General features: G+C 38.6%; 1 protein-coding gene across 2 annotated transcripts; it reads right to left on the reverse strand.

Moving 5' to 3' along the window:
- Nucleotides 1–289: 289 nt before the first annotated feature.
- Nucleotides 290–14933, reverse strand: METTL3 (methyltransferase 3, N6-adenosine-methyltransferase complex catalytic subunit). 2 transcript variants are annotated; one of them, XM_037039811.1, is made up of 11 exons: nt 14731–14933; nt 5407–5624; nt 5245–5316; nt 3553–3728; nt 2749–2965; nt 2337–2524; nt 1927–1965; nt 1659–1767; nt 1475–1540; nt 1194–1306; nt 290–523 (listed from the first exon to the last, which is right to left on the reverse strand). In XM_037039811.1, exons 1-11 carry the CDS (start codon nt 14828–14830, stop codon nt 412–414), a joined length of 1410 nt encoding a protein of 469 aa, XP_036895706.1. In that variant the 5' UTR covers nt 14831–14933; the 3' UTR covers nt 290–411. The 2 variants fall into 2 exon arrangements, with proteins under 2 accessions (XP_036895706.1, XP_036895705.1); XM_037039810.1 differs by having other exon boundaries at nt 4912–5316; nt 14731–14932.
- Between the last annotated feature and the right edge of the window lie 2687 nt (nt 14934–17620).

Below are 17620 nucleotides of genomic sequence, written 5' to 3' on the forward strand. Positions count from 1 at the left end.
GATTGGTAGCTTTAGTGATGATAATCTGAAGTGAAGCTCAGAGCTTACCTTGAGAAGTGCTATCCCAGAGACTCCATCCCCTTCGTTACTCTGTGTAGTTCTAATTGCTAATCACTTTCCTCCTATACTGTATAATCAACATTTTAATGCTTTCCAAGCATTCATTTAGTTTGAACCCTTACAAACCCAATGAGGTAGGTAGTATTTCCTGTTCACATATCAGGAATCATACTGAGAGATGAGTTACAAGAGATTACACACTGTTAAGTGGCAAAACCAAAATTTGATCTCAAAGTCTACAATACAAACTTTTATTTAAATAAGGAAAACAGCTATTGTATAAAATACAACTCTTCAGATGCAGCCTGCAGAGCCAGAGCTATGGATGCTTAGTTCTATGAGGAAGTGCTTCTATAGATTTTTAGGTTTGGAGATGATACCATCTGGATACCTCTGCTTGAACCTGGCAACCACATCAGGGTCTAGTAGGTGGATCCCATCCAGTTGGTTTCCAAGGGTGATCCTGAAGCAAAGGGAAAGATAAAGCAAATCAAAATTCCTGGAATTAAAAGGCCTTAGTATTATCAAAAGGTACATACCTTTTATTAAGACTGCCCATCATTTAATCAAATATTCATGCCAATTCTTTTAAAAGACCTTAATATTAGAATAGTATATGGGGTAGCATGACTAGTTAGAAATTGGGCACAGATTTTGGGGTCAAAACAGGCAGGATCTGTATTACTAAAGGGTTAATAACTGATGGCTAACCAGGCCCTACTTCACAAAGTTGTTGCTGCCAGTGAATATTGGATAAGTAAAATCCTAGCAGTACAGACTGTCTGTTAAAGCTCTAATAACAGGATGAAAGAGGTTAAAATTGTTGACAGATTAGATTCTTAGTAACCACAAGGGGACAGACTGAAAACATCCATAGAGTAACTGAAGAGTATCTTTAGCTTGTAAGAGAGTGGAACCCAGAGAATACTGATTTGAATCCTAAAACCTGTAGGGTTTCCAATGAATGTTACAGAATTCTATGAAACAGACTAAAATACAAGCTTAGATGATTTATGAACCCTCCAAAGCTCACTTACAGAATACTGGAATATAATATGAAGCTCTATGAACTTATGTCCTTGACTATTAACAGTTTTGCCCGCAAGGGCTAGCAAGTTCTCTGGTCACCTTACCAGTTGGGTTGCACATTGTGAGGTCGTCCAAATAATTCAATCTTGCGAGTGCCAGGGGACAGTCTTTCAATCATGCCATAGATTTCATCTGGTTTATGACTGGTGGAACGAACCTAGGAAACAGAGTCCAGCTGCTTCTAAGTTACCCAAGAATGCAATTCTAGCCCTTTCCATTTATGTTTAAGATCCAAATGACAAAACATGGGACAAGAATACCTCTGACCTCAATAACTAATACTAATTAAAATGTGGAAGCTTTGGATGCCCGAGGAACCACATACCTCAGCTACAATCACGTCACAATCCAGACCCTGGTTGAAGCCTTGGGGATTTCCTTTGACACCAACCTGCTCACCACAGAGAACAGATTACCTTAGGAAATCCAGCATTTGAACTTTTTCTCAAAAAATCAAAACAGTTTCTCTTTTTGGTCCACCTAATGAATTGAACCCCACTGCTGCTCACCAAGCAGTGTTCCTTCCCATGGTTTAACCAGTGACCTGTACGGCCTGTCCGAATGATGCGCTGCAGCTGATTTGTCTTCACCCAGATAATTTCATCTACCCGTTCATAACTGTGGGACATAAGAAAGAGAACTAGAGCTTTAATCACACTTCCAGTTTAGGAGTAGTACCATCTACAGAGGCAAGGAATCATAGGAGAAATAAACACACATCTCAACTATAGCAGGTATGTATTTCCCTTGGAAGAAAGCAACACAATTGCTACTTACCCCCAGAGGTTCAGACATTCTCTGCCCAACTCCATGGCCCTAGAAAGAAAGAAGAGTTACATAGCTACTTCCATGCCTGTATTTTTCTCTCCAAGATACATGTTAAATACTGTTTTCAGGAGACCTTCAGTGAACATTTACATGCACAACACCATTAGGGCAACAGGATCAACCTAAGAATATAAAGATAAAACAGTAACTATTCTTAATGGCCTTACCTTTCTCAATGAACAAATGAAAAGTTAAGTAGAACTCAAGTTACGATTTGTTATAAATAGGCATTAGGTCTCAGTAGGCTGACCCAATCATATATTTAACAGCACATACAGGAAAACCCAAGATTTTATCCCCACCCAGTACTCACTCTGTACTATATCTGCCCATAACTACATATCTTTGAACTGTATTACCTGCCTGTGACCCAGAGGAAGAGAAAGCCATCATCCTGCAGTACTGGTATGTTGAGCCTGCGCATCTCATCATCTGTCAGGGTCCCATAGGGCAGCTCCATGTGAATATCCCAGGGTGGGTCAGCCATCACAACTGCAAACTTGCCCAAGATACTGACGTCCAGGTAGCGGATATCACAACAGATCCACTGCATGAGGTGGTATTTGGTCATCTTCCCTTCCTCCACTCTCAGATTCATGGCCCCAGTCCCTCTTTTTCATTTGATTTTCCTACTCCCTTTTAAGCATATTTACCCCACTCCATTCCCAATCAGCAAGATAAGATTACTAATTATGCCCTGCTTCCTACATGTATGGCTGCCCTATTAGATTAAGTCCATAAGCTGGGGTAAGTTTCTGAGCTGACAGGTACCTGAGGTGGGAAGAGTCGATCTGCACTGGAGTCACCTCCAACACTCTGTGTAAGTGCAAGCTCCTGGCTAGGTGTATGGTCTTTGCTCCCAGGAGCCTCAGAATCCATGCAAGCATCAATCTCATAATGAACATATTTGCAGGTATCCATGTGGAAACATGTGTTAAGGAAAGAGCAGTCACCTAATGATTCATCAGTGTGTTTATTGATGATTCGTCTGAGGAAATAAAAATGGAGAACCAGGATCAAGATGGTATTCCAGAGTTAGAGCCCACAGTTCAAATCCAAATTGGTTCAAAGTTTCCTATCTTTTCCCCTCTCCTAATTTTCTACCTTTAGAAATTCCTCTAAGAGTTTTCAGAGAAGGGGAAGGCAGGTGACATGGAAATCTATAATTCATACTGAACAAGAGTTTTAATCATTCTCTAAGCAAATATATAACTCACTTACGGAAGGAATGGCTTGCTGGTTATAGCAGTGTAACACTGGCCTAAGAATCCAGAGTCCTGTTTCTCCTAAGATTATCTTCCTTCCAAAGAGCTTTAACTTCCATTGGGGCTCAGACACAGAGATGGCATTAGAAAAAAAGACAGCTGGCATTTATTTGGAAGTCCATTTATTTACTTGTACTCCCACAGAACGCTACTTCTAGAAGTATACTTCAGAGTCTGGAGGTCTTAGACAAATCACGTTGAAACCATTTAATAACAGGGTTAAAGCATAACCCCAATGACTGGAAACAATGTGCTGAAAAGGAATGACAGCTCCCAGAGACCTACCCCACCCATTTCCCTCCCAAAAGACCTGAAGTGAAGCTTGCGACAGGGCCGATCAGCATCACTGGCTTTCATGCACTCCTCCTTGGTTCCATAGTCACAGAATTCTTGCACTTGGGCTCGACCTCGTGACCGAAACTTTTCAACAATGGATTGTTCCTTGGCTGTTGTAGTATTTAATAGCTCTAGGATCTCCTGACTGACCTGTGACAAGAAGCCTTAGAGTTAACAGGGTTTGTAGATAAAATTAGCTTTAAATCACCTCTCTAAATTCTACTTGACAATAATGCCTACAAAAACCACTTAGGTATTGAACCAAGGCACAATGTAGAGCACTTTACTGTTTAGCAACAAATTTATAAAGGAGAATACGCTGGTTATCCACACACTACAGATAAGACTACTAAGGCTCAAAAGAAGTTAATTAACTTATCAAAGTAACCCAGTTAGAAGCAGCAAATGGAAGAGAACTCACAGGTCCAATATTTACACTGAGAACCACTATACAGTTAAGCTGTCAACACCATCGACAGGTTCTTTGACTAAGTGAACTGGTGTGTAACAAAACCAATTTTACCACAGGATTATTGATATATACAAAAGTTAAGTTCCTAAGGCCTCTCATCAATGCTATGACAAAAGAGCATTAAAGGAAAAGACTGTATTTGAGGACTTGCTGTACTGTCAATTCACATTGTTTAATCAATGTTCATAATTATTGGTCCATATGACTACCTTTTAGTATTCATTGCCATTCATCTCCTTCCATGACTCCTATATTTGGATTCTTCTCTTTTTTTCAATTTTATTTATTGATTTTTAGAGAGAATGGAAGGGGTAGAGAGAGAGAGAAAAAATATAGCAATTTGTTGTTCCATTTGTTTATACATTCATTGGCTGATTCTTCTATGCGCCCTGATTGAGGATCGAATCTGAAATCTTAAGAGTATTGGAACAATGCTCTAACCAACTGAGCTACCCAGCCAGGGCTGGATTCCTCTTCTCTTGATTTCATGATTTTTCCAAACAGTTCCAATGACAAGAACTCTCTAAATCAGTTTCTCAACACTGGGATTACTGACATTTTGGGCTTGATAACTCTTTGTTGTGTGGGAGTTGTCCTACTACGACTGTAGGATGTTCAGCAATATCCCTTGTTTCTCACCCATTAGATGCCTACAGCACTCCCCTGTGTTGTGACAACCAAAAAACATCTCCAGACATTGCCACATCCTCTTCAAGGAGGGAGGACAAAATGATCCCCAGTTGAGAACCACTGCTCTAAGCCTTCAATTTTAAGAATTGCTCCTTGCCCTATAGGTGAATTCCTTTCAAACAAAGCTATAACTCAAAGTCTACGTGTGAAAGCATTTCTACCTGCCCCTACCTTCTTGCTCTGTTGTTCCTTAGTAGACTGCTGGTTCAGAAGGCTTTCTATCTCCAGATCAACATCTGAGGCAGCATGTTTCCTTGATTTTTTCGTTGGCTCCTTGGCTGCTTCTGACGCTGAAGAGGCCAGACCAGAGGCTAAAGAGCTAGCAAAGGCAGCTACTGTGGTCAAATCCTGTTCTGCACGCCGCTTCTGCCCTGTGATAGTCCCTGTTACCTCCCCAGGGCCTTTCTTTTCTGCCACAGCACCCATCATGGCAGAGAGCTTGGAATGATCAGCATAGGTCACAACAGTAGGATGTGCATCATCTTGTAGGAGACCTCGCTTTACCTCAATCAACTCCTGAGCTGCAAACTTCTGTAGGAGGCTTTCCACCCCATCTTGAGTAGCAGGGGCATCTGGCTAGGGAAGGAGAAGAGGGCAATAAGACAGTGAATATGAACTAGAGAAAGGAAATAGTAAATCCCAACTCTTGTCTTATCATGTCATTACCGTAGATATGGCAAGACAGATGGACACAGCATCGGTGGGCAACGTTAGGGCTAGATCAGAGAGGTGGTGTAGCAACTTCTTCTCCAATTCAGGGTCTGTAGCTAATTCAGGAACTGCTGAAGCTGTGCTGGGCTTAGAGCCACCAGAAGTGGGCACAGTAGGCACTGGGCTGTCACTGCGGAAGGTTGGAGACAGTGCTGCCTCTGGATTCCGTAGATCTAGTAACAAAGAGAATGGAAACTGAAAAAGGGCAATTACTGTCAGTCTATATATTCCGCAGGAATCAAATTTTCCAGCATTTACAACACACCATTCTTTAATTTCATGCAGGAAATCCTCTGACCAAATTTAACACTACATAACTTTTCCTCAAACATGTTCAAGCATTCACTGCTTTGCCAGGATAATCCTCAATTTTGTGGGAGCAGCTGGTCTTTTCTTTATTGGATAAGAGTTTTCCTAATTCCTTTTCCTTGCTGTGCTTCAAAGGAAATAAATTAGAAGCATGGTAGATTGAAATATCCATACCATCCCCATTCAAGTCACTCTAAATGACAACTGATATAATCAACCTGAATTTATAAGCTAAAAATATTTTCAACAACCTAAGCTGCAATTAAATCTTTTTGAGGAATGGAGTTTGAATTTTTATGAATTAAAGCCTCTTGTCATTAGAAGGTACATCAAATAACAGAGTTAGAGGTTAAAATGATGTGTCCTTTAACATGAAACACAAAAATCTTACAAAACTTTGCTGAAGCCTGGTCACAAAATAATATTCCCTGACTGCATTTGTATCACCTACTCTTCTAATTTATAAGTTGGGTAGCCATAATAACCTTAGTAAGACTTAAGAAACTAAAATTAAGATAAAACATTGCCTTTAGGAAAGCTTAATACCTACGATTATTTAGTGAAAATATAAATAAAATATTAAACTCAGGACCTATCCTGGGTTTCTGTTAAATTAAATATTATAAGATAAAAATGAGCCATTAGTTTACATTTAGAAATATTCTGGTTACTTGGAAATTTCAACTCTAATGAAACTGATTTTAATAAAATTTGACTCAGAAATTCCAAGGATAATGGAGCTGAACTACACCAAACACCTTGCTGGAATAGTTACATTTTATAAAAATAAGTTACACCCTATTTGGAAAATAGACTTCAAAATTCCTTATTACCTGGAATGTTAAGTAACTGACATAACTTTCTTCACCTTATGATTCTTCTATGTTCTGCTGAATCTTAAAGAGGCCAGAACTCAGATGAACTCATAAAAATTCCTTGTTTTGTTCTGGCAAAGAGGTGTTATAAACACAGAAGGGTCACGGAAGTACTCTGAAGGTGAGGGGGAGAAAGTTTGAGAGCAACTGACTTAAGCAAAAAATATGTATTAAATACAAGTGACAACATTTAGGTGGTTTCACACCTTGACCATTGGAAATAATGCTGAAATGAACATGACTGTGCAGGTATCTTCCAAGATCCAGGATCCTGATTTCAATTATTTTAATTACCCAGAAGTGGAATTGCTGGAGCTTATAGCAACTATATTTTTATTTTTTGAGGAACCTCTATATTGTCTTCCATAATGGCTACCCTAATTTATATTCCCACCAGTAGTGAATCAGGGTCCCCTTTTCTCTTTACCAAAATTTGTTATCTTTTGATTTTTTAATAATAGTCATCCTAAGAATTATGAGCTATTATCTTATTATGGTTTTGATTTGCATTTCCCTAATGATTAGTAATGGTGAATATCTTTTCATATACCTATATGTCTATCTATCTATATGTCTTTTTTGAAGACCTATCACAACTGATTTTGCTTGTTTCTTGCCCATGTAACTTAAAAGAAAATAATGAAAGTGTCATTGATTAAAATAAATGCCAAGTTATTCCAAGATTTCAAATTTTCAGTGTTTCAAAAATATTCTTATTTATATAACCTAATCAAAATTCTGTTTGGGAACATATTTATTCACTACCATATTATTTTTCATTACTGTCACATACACACACACACACACACACACCTGGTTCTTGAGACACTTGGCTTAAATATGCAATGATACCACATTATTTTTTGGTAAATGTTTTCTCCATTAACTTTATTTTAAATGAAGTCAGGAGCAAATAGTTCAAGGGGAAAAAGCAATTCATTTGACATGATTATATCTGTTGTTATGATATTTAAAATAACTATGTAAATTTGGTCAGATATTAATGCTTTCAATTTCTTTCCTACCAACTTTTCATAAAAATGTTATTTTGCTATTTGTAAAACAAATTATACTTCTTAATCTAGACTTTATACACCCTATCAAATATTATTTTAGTGAGAAAAAATACTGATTTTACTCCAAGTTTAGGGTCAATAAATTGAAAATGTGTTTTAAGAAATTAAATTTATTAAGGTAACATAGGTTAATAACATTGTATCTCAGGTATACAACTTTATAATACAAGATAGATCTGTATAGTTCATTGTGTGTTCAAGAAAATGTGTTTTTATAATTAACCTACTCATTCTATTAAGGATGTAATCACATAAACATTATACTTTCTCCAATTAGTGACCAAATTTAGATGTTCTTTGAGTAATGTATTATTTTTCTTAAAGTGAACAAGAAGTCTATAAAATGAACCACTTTAACATACATTTCCAATCTCTATAGGCAGATATCGACTTTTTTTCTCTTTTGTAATTTGTCTAATCACTTGTTTTAATACTGCTCTTTAAAACATCTCTTTTAAGGCTAGTGGGAGGAAAGGGATCTTGTTCAATGTTGTGAACAAAATTTAACAGCTAATTAATGCAGCTGCAATTTATGAATGGGCTTTAGCAACTCTATGAATTCCATGAAGCCACATGCAAATTTTTGTATGTTTGTGTGTACATGAATAATAATATGTATGTATATATACATTTGGGGAAATCATTCCAATGTTTTATCATTCTTAAAGTATGTCTAGCCCTGGTTGATGCAGCTCAGTGGACTGAGTGTGGGCCTGTGAAGCAAAGGGTCACCATCAATTCCCAGTCAGGGCACATGCCTGGGTTGCAAGACAGGTGCCCAGTAGGGGGTGCAAAAGAGGCAACCACACATTGACGTTTCTCTCCCTTTCTTTCTTCCTTCCTTCCCCTCTCTCTAAAAATAAATAACTAAAATCCTTTAAAAAATGGGGTAATGTCCAGAACATGAACAAGAACAGCTGGGTTCCAACTCCAAAAGGGATTTGTTCATGATTAATTCAGTGTATTTACTGACTATTTCTACTATGGCGACACTCTGCTTCTAATGAAAACTGTATGTGTTGTGTTCAGCAAAGTAATACATAATACTTGATTTCATGCTTTGGTTACGAGCTCCACTGCAATATAAACAAAGCACTAGCTTAAAGATATAAAAACAAAGTCAGTCCACTAATTTGCTGACTCCTGTAATATATCAACATCTACATGCAATCTTCAATCTCATTAATAAAATAAGTATATTGAGCAGTTCACATATTTACCTGTGCTAAGCTTTGCCAAATCTATTTTTTTTCAATTAAAATAAAGATTTATTAAAAGTAATAATCTTCATTTCAAAAAGCTATACTTTATCTCTATGGAAAACAGTATAGTGGTTCCTCAAAAAAAATGAAAATAGAGTTACAGTTATGCCCCATTTTTTAAAAAATCCTCCTCGAGGATATGTTTATTGATTTTAGAGAGAAACATCATGTAAAAGAGACATATTGATTGGCTGCCTCCTTCACATGCTCCAACCAAAGACCAAACCCACAACCTAGGTATGTACCCTAATGGGGGACTGAACCCTCAACCTTTTGGTGTAAGGGGGATGCTCCAATCAACTGAGCCACCTGACCAGGGCTGCCCTGCTGTTTGAAAGTTTGCTTTATACCACTTGATTTTTTTGAAAGACCTACATTAGTACTTATTTTGCTAACAAAAAGAAATCCAAAGAAGATTTTTGCTTTTATGAAAAAAGGTGAAAAGTGAATGTGGCGTGATACGTTCTAAGGTAATTGCTTCTTTGCTTTAAGCCATTTTGCCTGATAAAAGGTTTCATAGGAACATGCTACTTTCAGATAATGGAGAAACTTGTACCATACGATCCAGCATTTCTAATTCTGGGTATATACCTTCAAGATTTGAAAAATGTATCAAAAACATACTTGTACACTCATTCTGACAGCAGCATTATTCACAATCACTAAAAGGCAGAAGCAACCAAGTGTCTACCAATGACTAAATAAATAAACAAAATGCGGTATAAACATGCAATGGAATATTATTTAGCCTTAAAAAGGAAATTCTGACATATACAACACAGATGAACCTTGATGACATTTTGCTAAGTGAAATAAGGCAGTCATAAAAAGACAAATACTTTACAATTCTACTTATAGCTATCTAGAGTAGTCAAACTCACAGAAACAAAACATAGAATGGTAGGTTGCCACAAACTAGCAGGCAGGAAGAATAGAGTTATTGCTGAATAGGTACAGAGTTTCAGTTCACAAGATAAAAATATTCTGAAGACTGGTTGCCCAACAATGTGACTGTACTTCAAACTACAGAATTGCATAATTACAAATGGTTAAGATGGTAAATTGTATATTATGCATATTTTGACACAATTTTTAAAAGTTGCACTTTAAAATAAGTTAACAAAGGTCTTCCAATGATTCTTTGGCTGCACTATTTTGCATTCATTTATGACATGGATACATTTTAGTCACTTTATATCCTTGTCTTTTAACATTGAGCTCAGTAGTAAACAATTTTAAGTATGATATTTCGGTAACGCTATAAAAACTAGTGTGGTAGGAAAATTTTTATTTTCCGTGAGAAAAAAAAAACAGAATGATCTGAACTTTAAGCACATCTTTTGAGTTATCTTACATACCAACTTGATTAATAAACTAATAAAATATATATCACAACATTTTCCTAAGATTCCTAATGAAAGAAATCTATTCTTTGGAATAATCAAAATAACTGAAAGAGCAGTGACAGGCTGGATTAATTTGTTTCATCTCTGCCTGTTCTCATTGTACCAAATGGGCCAGCCAAAGCTCTGGGACAGAAGACAACATATATTTAATCACAATCTGAAAATACTTTTATAGGAGTTATAACTATATTATTAGGTGGATGTATTAGGATTCTTGACCACATATAATACAAGCCCAAAAGTATTTATATCCAAAAAGAGAAAATTACATTCAAGAGTGAATATAATCTCATCAAAATTATTAAACATGCTTAGCAAGGACATGGATGAAATTAAGGCTCCAGTGGTTAGGTCTCCATGTGGCACAAAGTTTGGTTAATACCAAAGTGTGGTTAGTACTATGAAAAAGTGAAGTGGAAATTAAAATGACCAAGAGCAATTAGAATCATCCATTTAGAGAATACGAATTTAGAAATGAAGTGTAGCCCTGGCTGGTGTAGCTCAGTGGATTGAGCACGGGCCTGACAACCAGAGGATCGAGGTTCGATTCCCAGTCAGGGCACATGCCTGGGTTGTAGTCCAGTTCCCTGCAGGCCAACTCCCAGCAGGGGACACACAAAAGGCAACCATACATTGATGTTTCTCTCCCTCTCTCCTTCCCCTCTAAAGGTAAAATAAATAAAATCTTAAAAAAAAAAAAAAGAAATGAAGTGTAAAGAAGTATGGTGAGGAACAATTATATACCAAAACTAACAAAACTACAGATGTCATTTGTCACAAAAATGACAAAGATAAAGCTGAACACAAAGTAGTCAATGATGCAGTACACTGGTGTCATGATTTTTGAAAAATTTTGTAGATCACTTTGTTAAAGGAAACAACTACTTGAATCCTCAGGTCCCCCTTTCAGATTGCTGCTGATGTAAAAACAAATTTTTCTATACTAAAATTAAAAAATTATCCCTACAAGAAATGTGCTTACAAGGCTGTCACATCTTTCTACATGGCAAACAAGGCCCAGGGGACTTAAAATAGAGTAACAGACTATCCATATGTACAATTTGGCGGTGGGGGGCAGGGAACGGGGCGGTGACAGAACTACATACATTACCTCTTACTGAAATACGTACATTGAAAACTCAATAACCTAGTGTCCAAAAGTAGTAACTGACAAGTTTCTAGTTATAAAATAGAACCATTAGCCTCTCTACTTTTTTGCTGTTTGAGCAACTCACTAGGATGGCCCACATCCCATTGCTGCTTTCCTAATGACCACCTGAAGGACATCCTCAACAGGCTCCACAGAACAAATGTTTTTCACACATCTCTCAAACATTACCCAAATGTAATCTGTTTTGCTACAATGTACTTATTCAATGCAAAACAGCTCATATGCAATGGGTAAATAAGGCAATGTCAGAATAACACTAGTCGTTGGTTCAGCCCTGGCCCATGTGGCTCAGTTGGCTGGTATTGTTCCCTAAAGTGAGGGGTCCCTGGTTAGATTCCCAGGCAGGGCACATGCCTGGGTTGCAGGTTTGGTCCCCCATCTGGGTGCATTAAGAGGGGCAACAGATTGATGTTTCTCTCCCTCTCTTTCTCCCTCCCTTTCCCTCTCTCTAAAAATAAATAAGTAAAATCTTTAAAAAACACTTGTTGATTCACACATGATTTTTCTCACCATATTTATGTTTTGAAGTGGTCACGAGCAAATATTCTAATAGTTAAAGAAAAAATTGGCAAAATACAAACACCTTAAGGAAAAAAGGTCTCAAAACCTACAGAAATGCCTTTTTAAAAAATTAAGTGGCTGATTTGATGGTTTCCAGAAGTACTACACTTGCCCGGGCTGGTGTGGCTCACGGGGTGCAGGAGAGGCAACCACATATTGATGTTTTTCTCCCTCCTTTCTCCCTTCCTTCCCCTCTCTAAAATAAACAAATAAAATCTTTTAAAAAGAAGTGCTGCATTTTGCAGAATGTTAAGCTATCTGAGAAGCTAGCTTAACTGTCTAGAGGAAGACTTACTAGTCTAGAGGAAGAAACTACAAAGGGATTTCTCTTGATTAAACAAAAAGACTGATGAACAGAAGCAAAAGTAGGAGCCCCAGAGTACAGGCTGTAAGGATGGGATGACTTTCATTATAGGTCAAAACACCAAGGGAAATTTAACTATGCTAACATTTTTAGTAAAATATTATAAGGGCTCTAAACCTATTTCTTCTTTAAGCTCTACTTTTATTTTTTAATTCTGTTACTTATTTTTTTCTTTTAGAAACATCGACTTGTTGTTCCACCCATTCATAAATTCATTGGTTGATTCTCGTAAGTGCCCTGACCAGGTATTGAACCCAGAACCTTGGCATATTGGGATGATGCTCTAACCAAGTGAACTATCTGGCCAGGACTTAATTATTTTTTACTTTTTATTGAATTTATTGTGGTGCCATTGGATAGTAAAATTATGTCAGTTTTAGGTGTACAATTCTACAATACATCATCTGTATACTGGTTTGTTTTTCACCACCCAAACCCAGCCATTTTTAATGCAGGCTTTTGCAAACAACAAAGTTTTTCAGGAACACACACCTATATATAGCAGAAATGCCTCTAATCGTACCCTTTCAGAATGTTGTTCTTGAAAAAGTTGATGAAATACTTAAGCCCAGTAAGATAAACCTATGATATATTAAGAAGTAATTGGGGGTCCTGGCCCACTAGCTCAGTTGGTTAGAGTATTACACCCATACACCAAGGTTGCGGACTTCATCCCGTCAGGGCACAGTCAGGGCGCGTACAAGAATCAACCAATGAATGCATAAATATGTGAAACAACAAATCAATGTTTTTCTCTCTCTCTCTCTTCCTCCCCGCTCTAAAATCAATAAATTTTTTTAAAAAAGCAATTAGGTCATGCGTCTATGACAGTGATATAATTGTTACATATTCCATCTAAAATTGATATGCATAAATAAAATGCCCTGAAACAAAGGAAACCAAAAAACAAGAAAAACAGAGAAAACTGGATCTACAAGAGGTCAAAGAAACTGAAGTTTAGATATCGAGAAAAAAATTCTTCTTGAGTAATTCAGTAACTTCTCCAATGCTTGTCTACTAATTAATCCTTGATTATAGGACTTGCCTGCACTTCTTCCTGCCCTTCTTTTTAATTATCTAAGTCCTAGACAGCCCTCAAAACAAAATTCCAAGTGCCAAGTCCTCCATAATGCTTTCCCTGACTAAACCAACTTTTGTTACTACTCCTTTCACTGTACTCATTGTGGACTCACACATTTGGCATTTTACATGCATCATATTGTAGCTAAGTTTTTATAAGCATCAATCCTTTACCCCCAAATAAATTTCAAACTCCTTGAGGGTAGGCTCAATGTCATGCTTATTTTCATCTAACCAGACTCATCACGCACACTGTAGAAACGCAGTAGGCATTTATTTATTTGTGTTTGTTTGTTTATTATAGTATGAGAGTCCTGCCAGGACATCTTCCAGTTCCACAGGCTAAAATACGGGCATGGACCTGAAATGTATCAAAAAAAGATTTAATGATGGATTCAAATATACGGAGAAACACGTAGCTTGGGTACGAAGTAAACCCAAGTTACTACAATAGTGGTATAGAGATTCACTATTCTTGAAGATCTTTATAATTGCTTTGCCTTAAATAATTCAAGGATTGTGCTGGGAATAGGTGGTGGGTAAGACTTGAAAATCTTTTGAGGTTTCTTGCTTAAGACTGTGACACAGGTGGTAAGGACCGGTAATTTAAAAACAAAAAACAAATGTTTTCAGATTCTTACTCGGTATGTAAATGTCTGAAACAATGCCAGTTCCTCAACTCACTTAGCAACAATGAGTGCCAATTCCGTTAGGGCCACTGAGATGGGCAATGTGAATAGTAAGTAAGGGGCTTGCTCTCACGGTGCCCAGTCGCAAAGAAAAGCCCACTTACAAACCAGCACCAGAACCTAGGGGATAACAAACCGCCACGGGAGGAAAAAAGAAACAGGGCTTGCAGAACGAGGCTGAGAGACCTCGCAAACGCGACGTTCCTGGAGACTTAAGAATCGGCCTGGGGACCGGGGTGGTGCCCGGGCGTTAGTCCCGGGAAAATGAACAGACAGAACCAAGGCCCGGAGTGGGACCGAACCTCTACTACTTGCAGTAAGGCAAAACGTCTGGGCTGCTGGGCGGAGAAACCAAGTACCAATGCACGAGGCGTTTTTTTAAAAAAAAAAAAGCTACCTGGAGGAGGGCGTCCTCTTGAGATCTTTTTCTCCGGGGCTCCCTCCCTCCCTCCCACCAACCCTAGTGGACCGCCACCCGCGCCTCACCCAAGTGCCCCGAGTCCTGCTTCCGCCTTCGCTGCAGCCTCTCCCGCAGCGAGTCCAGTTGCTTTTTGTGAGCCTGAATAGAGCTCCACGTGTCCGACATCCTGGTTTCCCAGCCTGGACAAGTCTCGAATCAGGCGCGGCTGACTAGCACCTCCCAGCTGGAGCTCTAGAAAAAAAAAAAAAAAACCACTCACACACACACACACACAATTTTCACACGCACACCCAAAGGCTAACCGGAAAGTGGTCGGCAGATGCGCTAAAAGGGAAAGCCATTTCCGGTTTTGCGCTCCCTTGACGCTGAAACGGGAGCCATCTTAGGTGTTGGCAGGGTGGAGGATTTGTTTGTTTGACGCTCTCTAGTGCTTTTGGGCGCAATGAGACTGTGGTTGCCATGTTGGTGTCTGGCAGAGTGGCCATGTTGCTTATAGGCGCGCATGCGGCCATGTTGAATATAAGATGAGTCTCCAGGTGAAGGAAAAGATCGTGCTGTAAAACAGTACGTGTAGTACAGATGTTTAAAGTGAAGGATCACTGCGCTAATCAGTGTGGCTCTTAGGCACAGCCGTTGGACGTCCTCCAGAAAGGTTATTGGTTCAACTCCTGGTCAAGGCCCATGCCTAGGTTGTGGGTTCCATTCCTGGTTTAGGGATTGGGGTGCATAGAAGGACTGATAGGGGAAATTGAAAGCTCTTTTAAAATACAGCATGGTGCCTAGGGAGTGACTCGCTACACAGCACAGCAATTAGGGGGATGTTTTACTGCCCAGGTTTTTTTTTTTTTACAGCCCAATGATTCACCTTGTTTCTTTTAGCTTATCATCTACATACCAGAGATAATGAAACGTTCTGCTTTCTGCTTCCGTAACTTGCCTCCTGCTTTCGGTCCAAAGGACGGGCCCTCCCTCGCTCTATAAGAATAACTGCTTTCCCATTGTTCAAGGCTCAGAATTTGGAAACTGACTCCTCTGGGTCCGCGTGCCTGAAATAAACGCCCACTCTGTACACCCGAAAGCTGCTGAGTTGTTTTCTGTAACAGGACGACAGACATTTCTCTCCCTCTCTTCCTCTCTCTTTCCCCCTTTATCTAAAAAATGTACTTTGTTTTGTTTTTTAATGAAGGATCATTAGTTCTCGTGATAGTTTGATACATACTGTTTCCACTGAAGGTGATGTAAGTGATGTGAGGCAAGAAGCTAGATAAATTCCCTGGCAAGTGGAATAGGGAGACTGAGACAGATAGCTGAACAAACTGGCCAACCACTATCTAGGCCTCAGTTGTGTATCAACTCCAGGGCCAGAAAAGTAGCAAAACCAGGTGGGTGACGACAGGTCCAGCTGCAATGACTAAGGACCTCCTGCCGTGGCACTGACCAGTAGCAATCATGACTCTGAAAGAGTACACTTGGAAAACTGAAGAATATTCTGCTGAAACCCTCCCCTAAAACCTTCCCTAAGGCTTTTGCCTGTAAGAGACATCTAAAGGCTCAAGACAAAGGACCCAGGGCCCTCTGGGGAGCTGCCTACTCTGTTCCCTTCCTTATAGGTTAGTAGCCTATTGTAACTAAGTGTTTGATAACAGGAATTTCAATTAGCTGATAATCTGGTTATAGATAGTAATGGAAAGGATCAGGTGAATAGGAACAGAGGCTACTGAGAAAAAACATGGATGTGTGGGAAAATGTGGCAGTTATATCCATTCAGTAAATATTCATTGAGAGACTAGTATGTGCTAGATACTGTAGAGTTTTAGTAGTGATTAAAACATTCATTCCCACCTTATTTTCTGAATTTAAGTTATATAGTATGTAATTTACACTGTCTTTTGAGATGTATAGCTTTGTATGAACTTAGAAGTAGAGGACACAAGTGAATATGCACACACATGAGCATCTCTGGACATTTAGTTCTCAGGATTACATTTAATGAGAAGCAAAAATGCTATCTTCCTAGCTGAAATACTCTTTTTTTAAAAAGATTTTATTTATTTATTTATCTTTAAAGGAGAAAGGAAAGAGAGAGGGAGAGAAATACCGATGTATGTCTGCCTCTTGTGCATCCCCTGCCAGGGGCTGGCCTGCAACCCACACACGGCCCCCAACCGGGAATCAAACCGTGATCCTTTGGTTTGCAGGCCCACACTCAATCCACTGAGCTACACCAGCCAGGGCCCTAGCTGTAATAGTCTTGAGAAAGCTAGCTAATGTGAGATCATGAAAGACTGCTCAAGGACACTGCTCTACCAAAGGGATTTTGCTTCCTTAATACTCTTGGTCTAGCAACTACCTTCAAAAAAGTTAACCAGGAATGCTTTTGTACTTATATTCATAATGTATTCTGGATGGCTCTGTTTAGACAAACATATTATTACTAAAGTAAGATAGCCCTATTCTTGCTATATTATAGAATTGTTAAATTAACATTTAATTGTTCACAAATCTGAATTTCTCCTTTGTTACAGCTTTCAAGGTCCTGAACATATAGAAATGAAATATAAGTTTATATAGCAGTAAAACTAGTCTTGGGGGGAGGAAGAGAGTACTGGATATATCCTTCCAGAAGATGAAGGGGGTTGATTCACCTTAAAGTCAGAATTCTGCAGGTCAACCCCTAAACAGTATAAGCATTTTTGTCTAGGAGGAGAATTTGTCTAGTACAAGAAATTCAGTCTCTGGTAGAATTTGGGATTTCTAAGTCCTGGATTGCCTTCTCTCACCTACAGATGAAGCCAAAAAAATAGCACAGGAACTTCTGAAAAACAACCAGATCAAGGGCAGTCCCCAGAAGTCTTTGCTTTCATATCCACTTTGGGTAAATTATTACAGTAGTAAATTAGGAATATTTAGGAGCACGGGAGGGCCACTTATTTTGACATAGATTCATTCTAGACT

This window comes from Sturnira hondurensis, unplaced genomic scaffold (assembly GCF_014824575.4).
Source record: "Sturnira hondurensis isolate 20B ecotype Veracruz unplaced genomic scaffold, ASM1482457v3 Scaffold0025484, whole genome shotgun sequence".
Classification (NCBI taxonomy): Eukaryota; Metazoa; Chordata; class Mammalia; order Chiroptera; family Phyllostomidae; genus Sturnira; species Sturnira hondurensis.

Coding starts and splice junctions, on each gene's coding strand:
- METTL3 (XM_037039810.1), bottom strand. CDS start 14,830: ATGTCGGACACGTGGAGCTCTATTCAGGCTCACAAAAAGCAACTGGAC. Junction 2,525..2,748: donor ATCGACTCTTCCCACCTCAG/GTACCTGTCAGC, acceptor CACCTCATGCAG/TGGATCTGTTGTGATATCCG. Junction 1,966..2,336: donor TTCCTCTGGGTCACAGGCAG/GTAATACAGTTC, acceptor CTTTCTTTCTAG/GGCCATGGAGTTGGGCAGAG.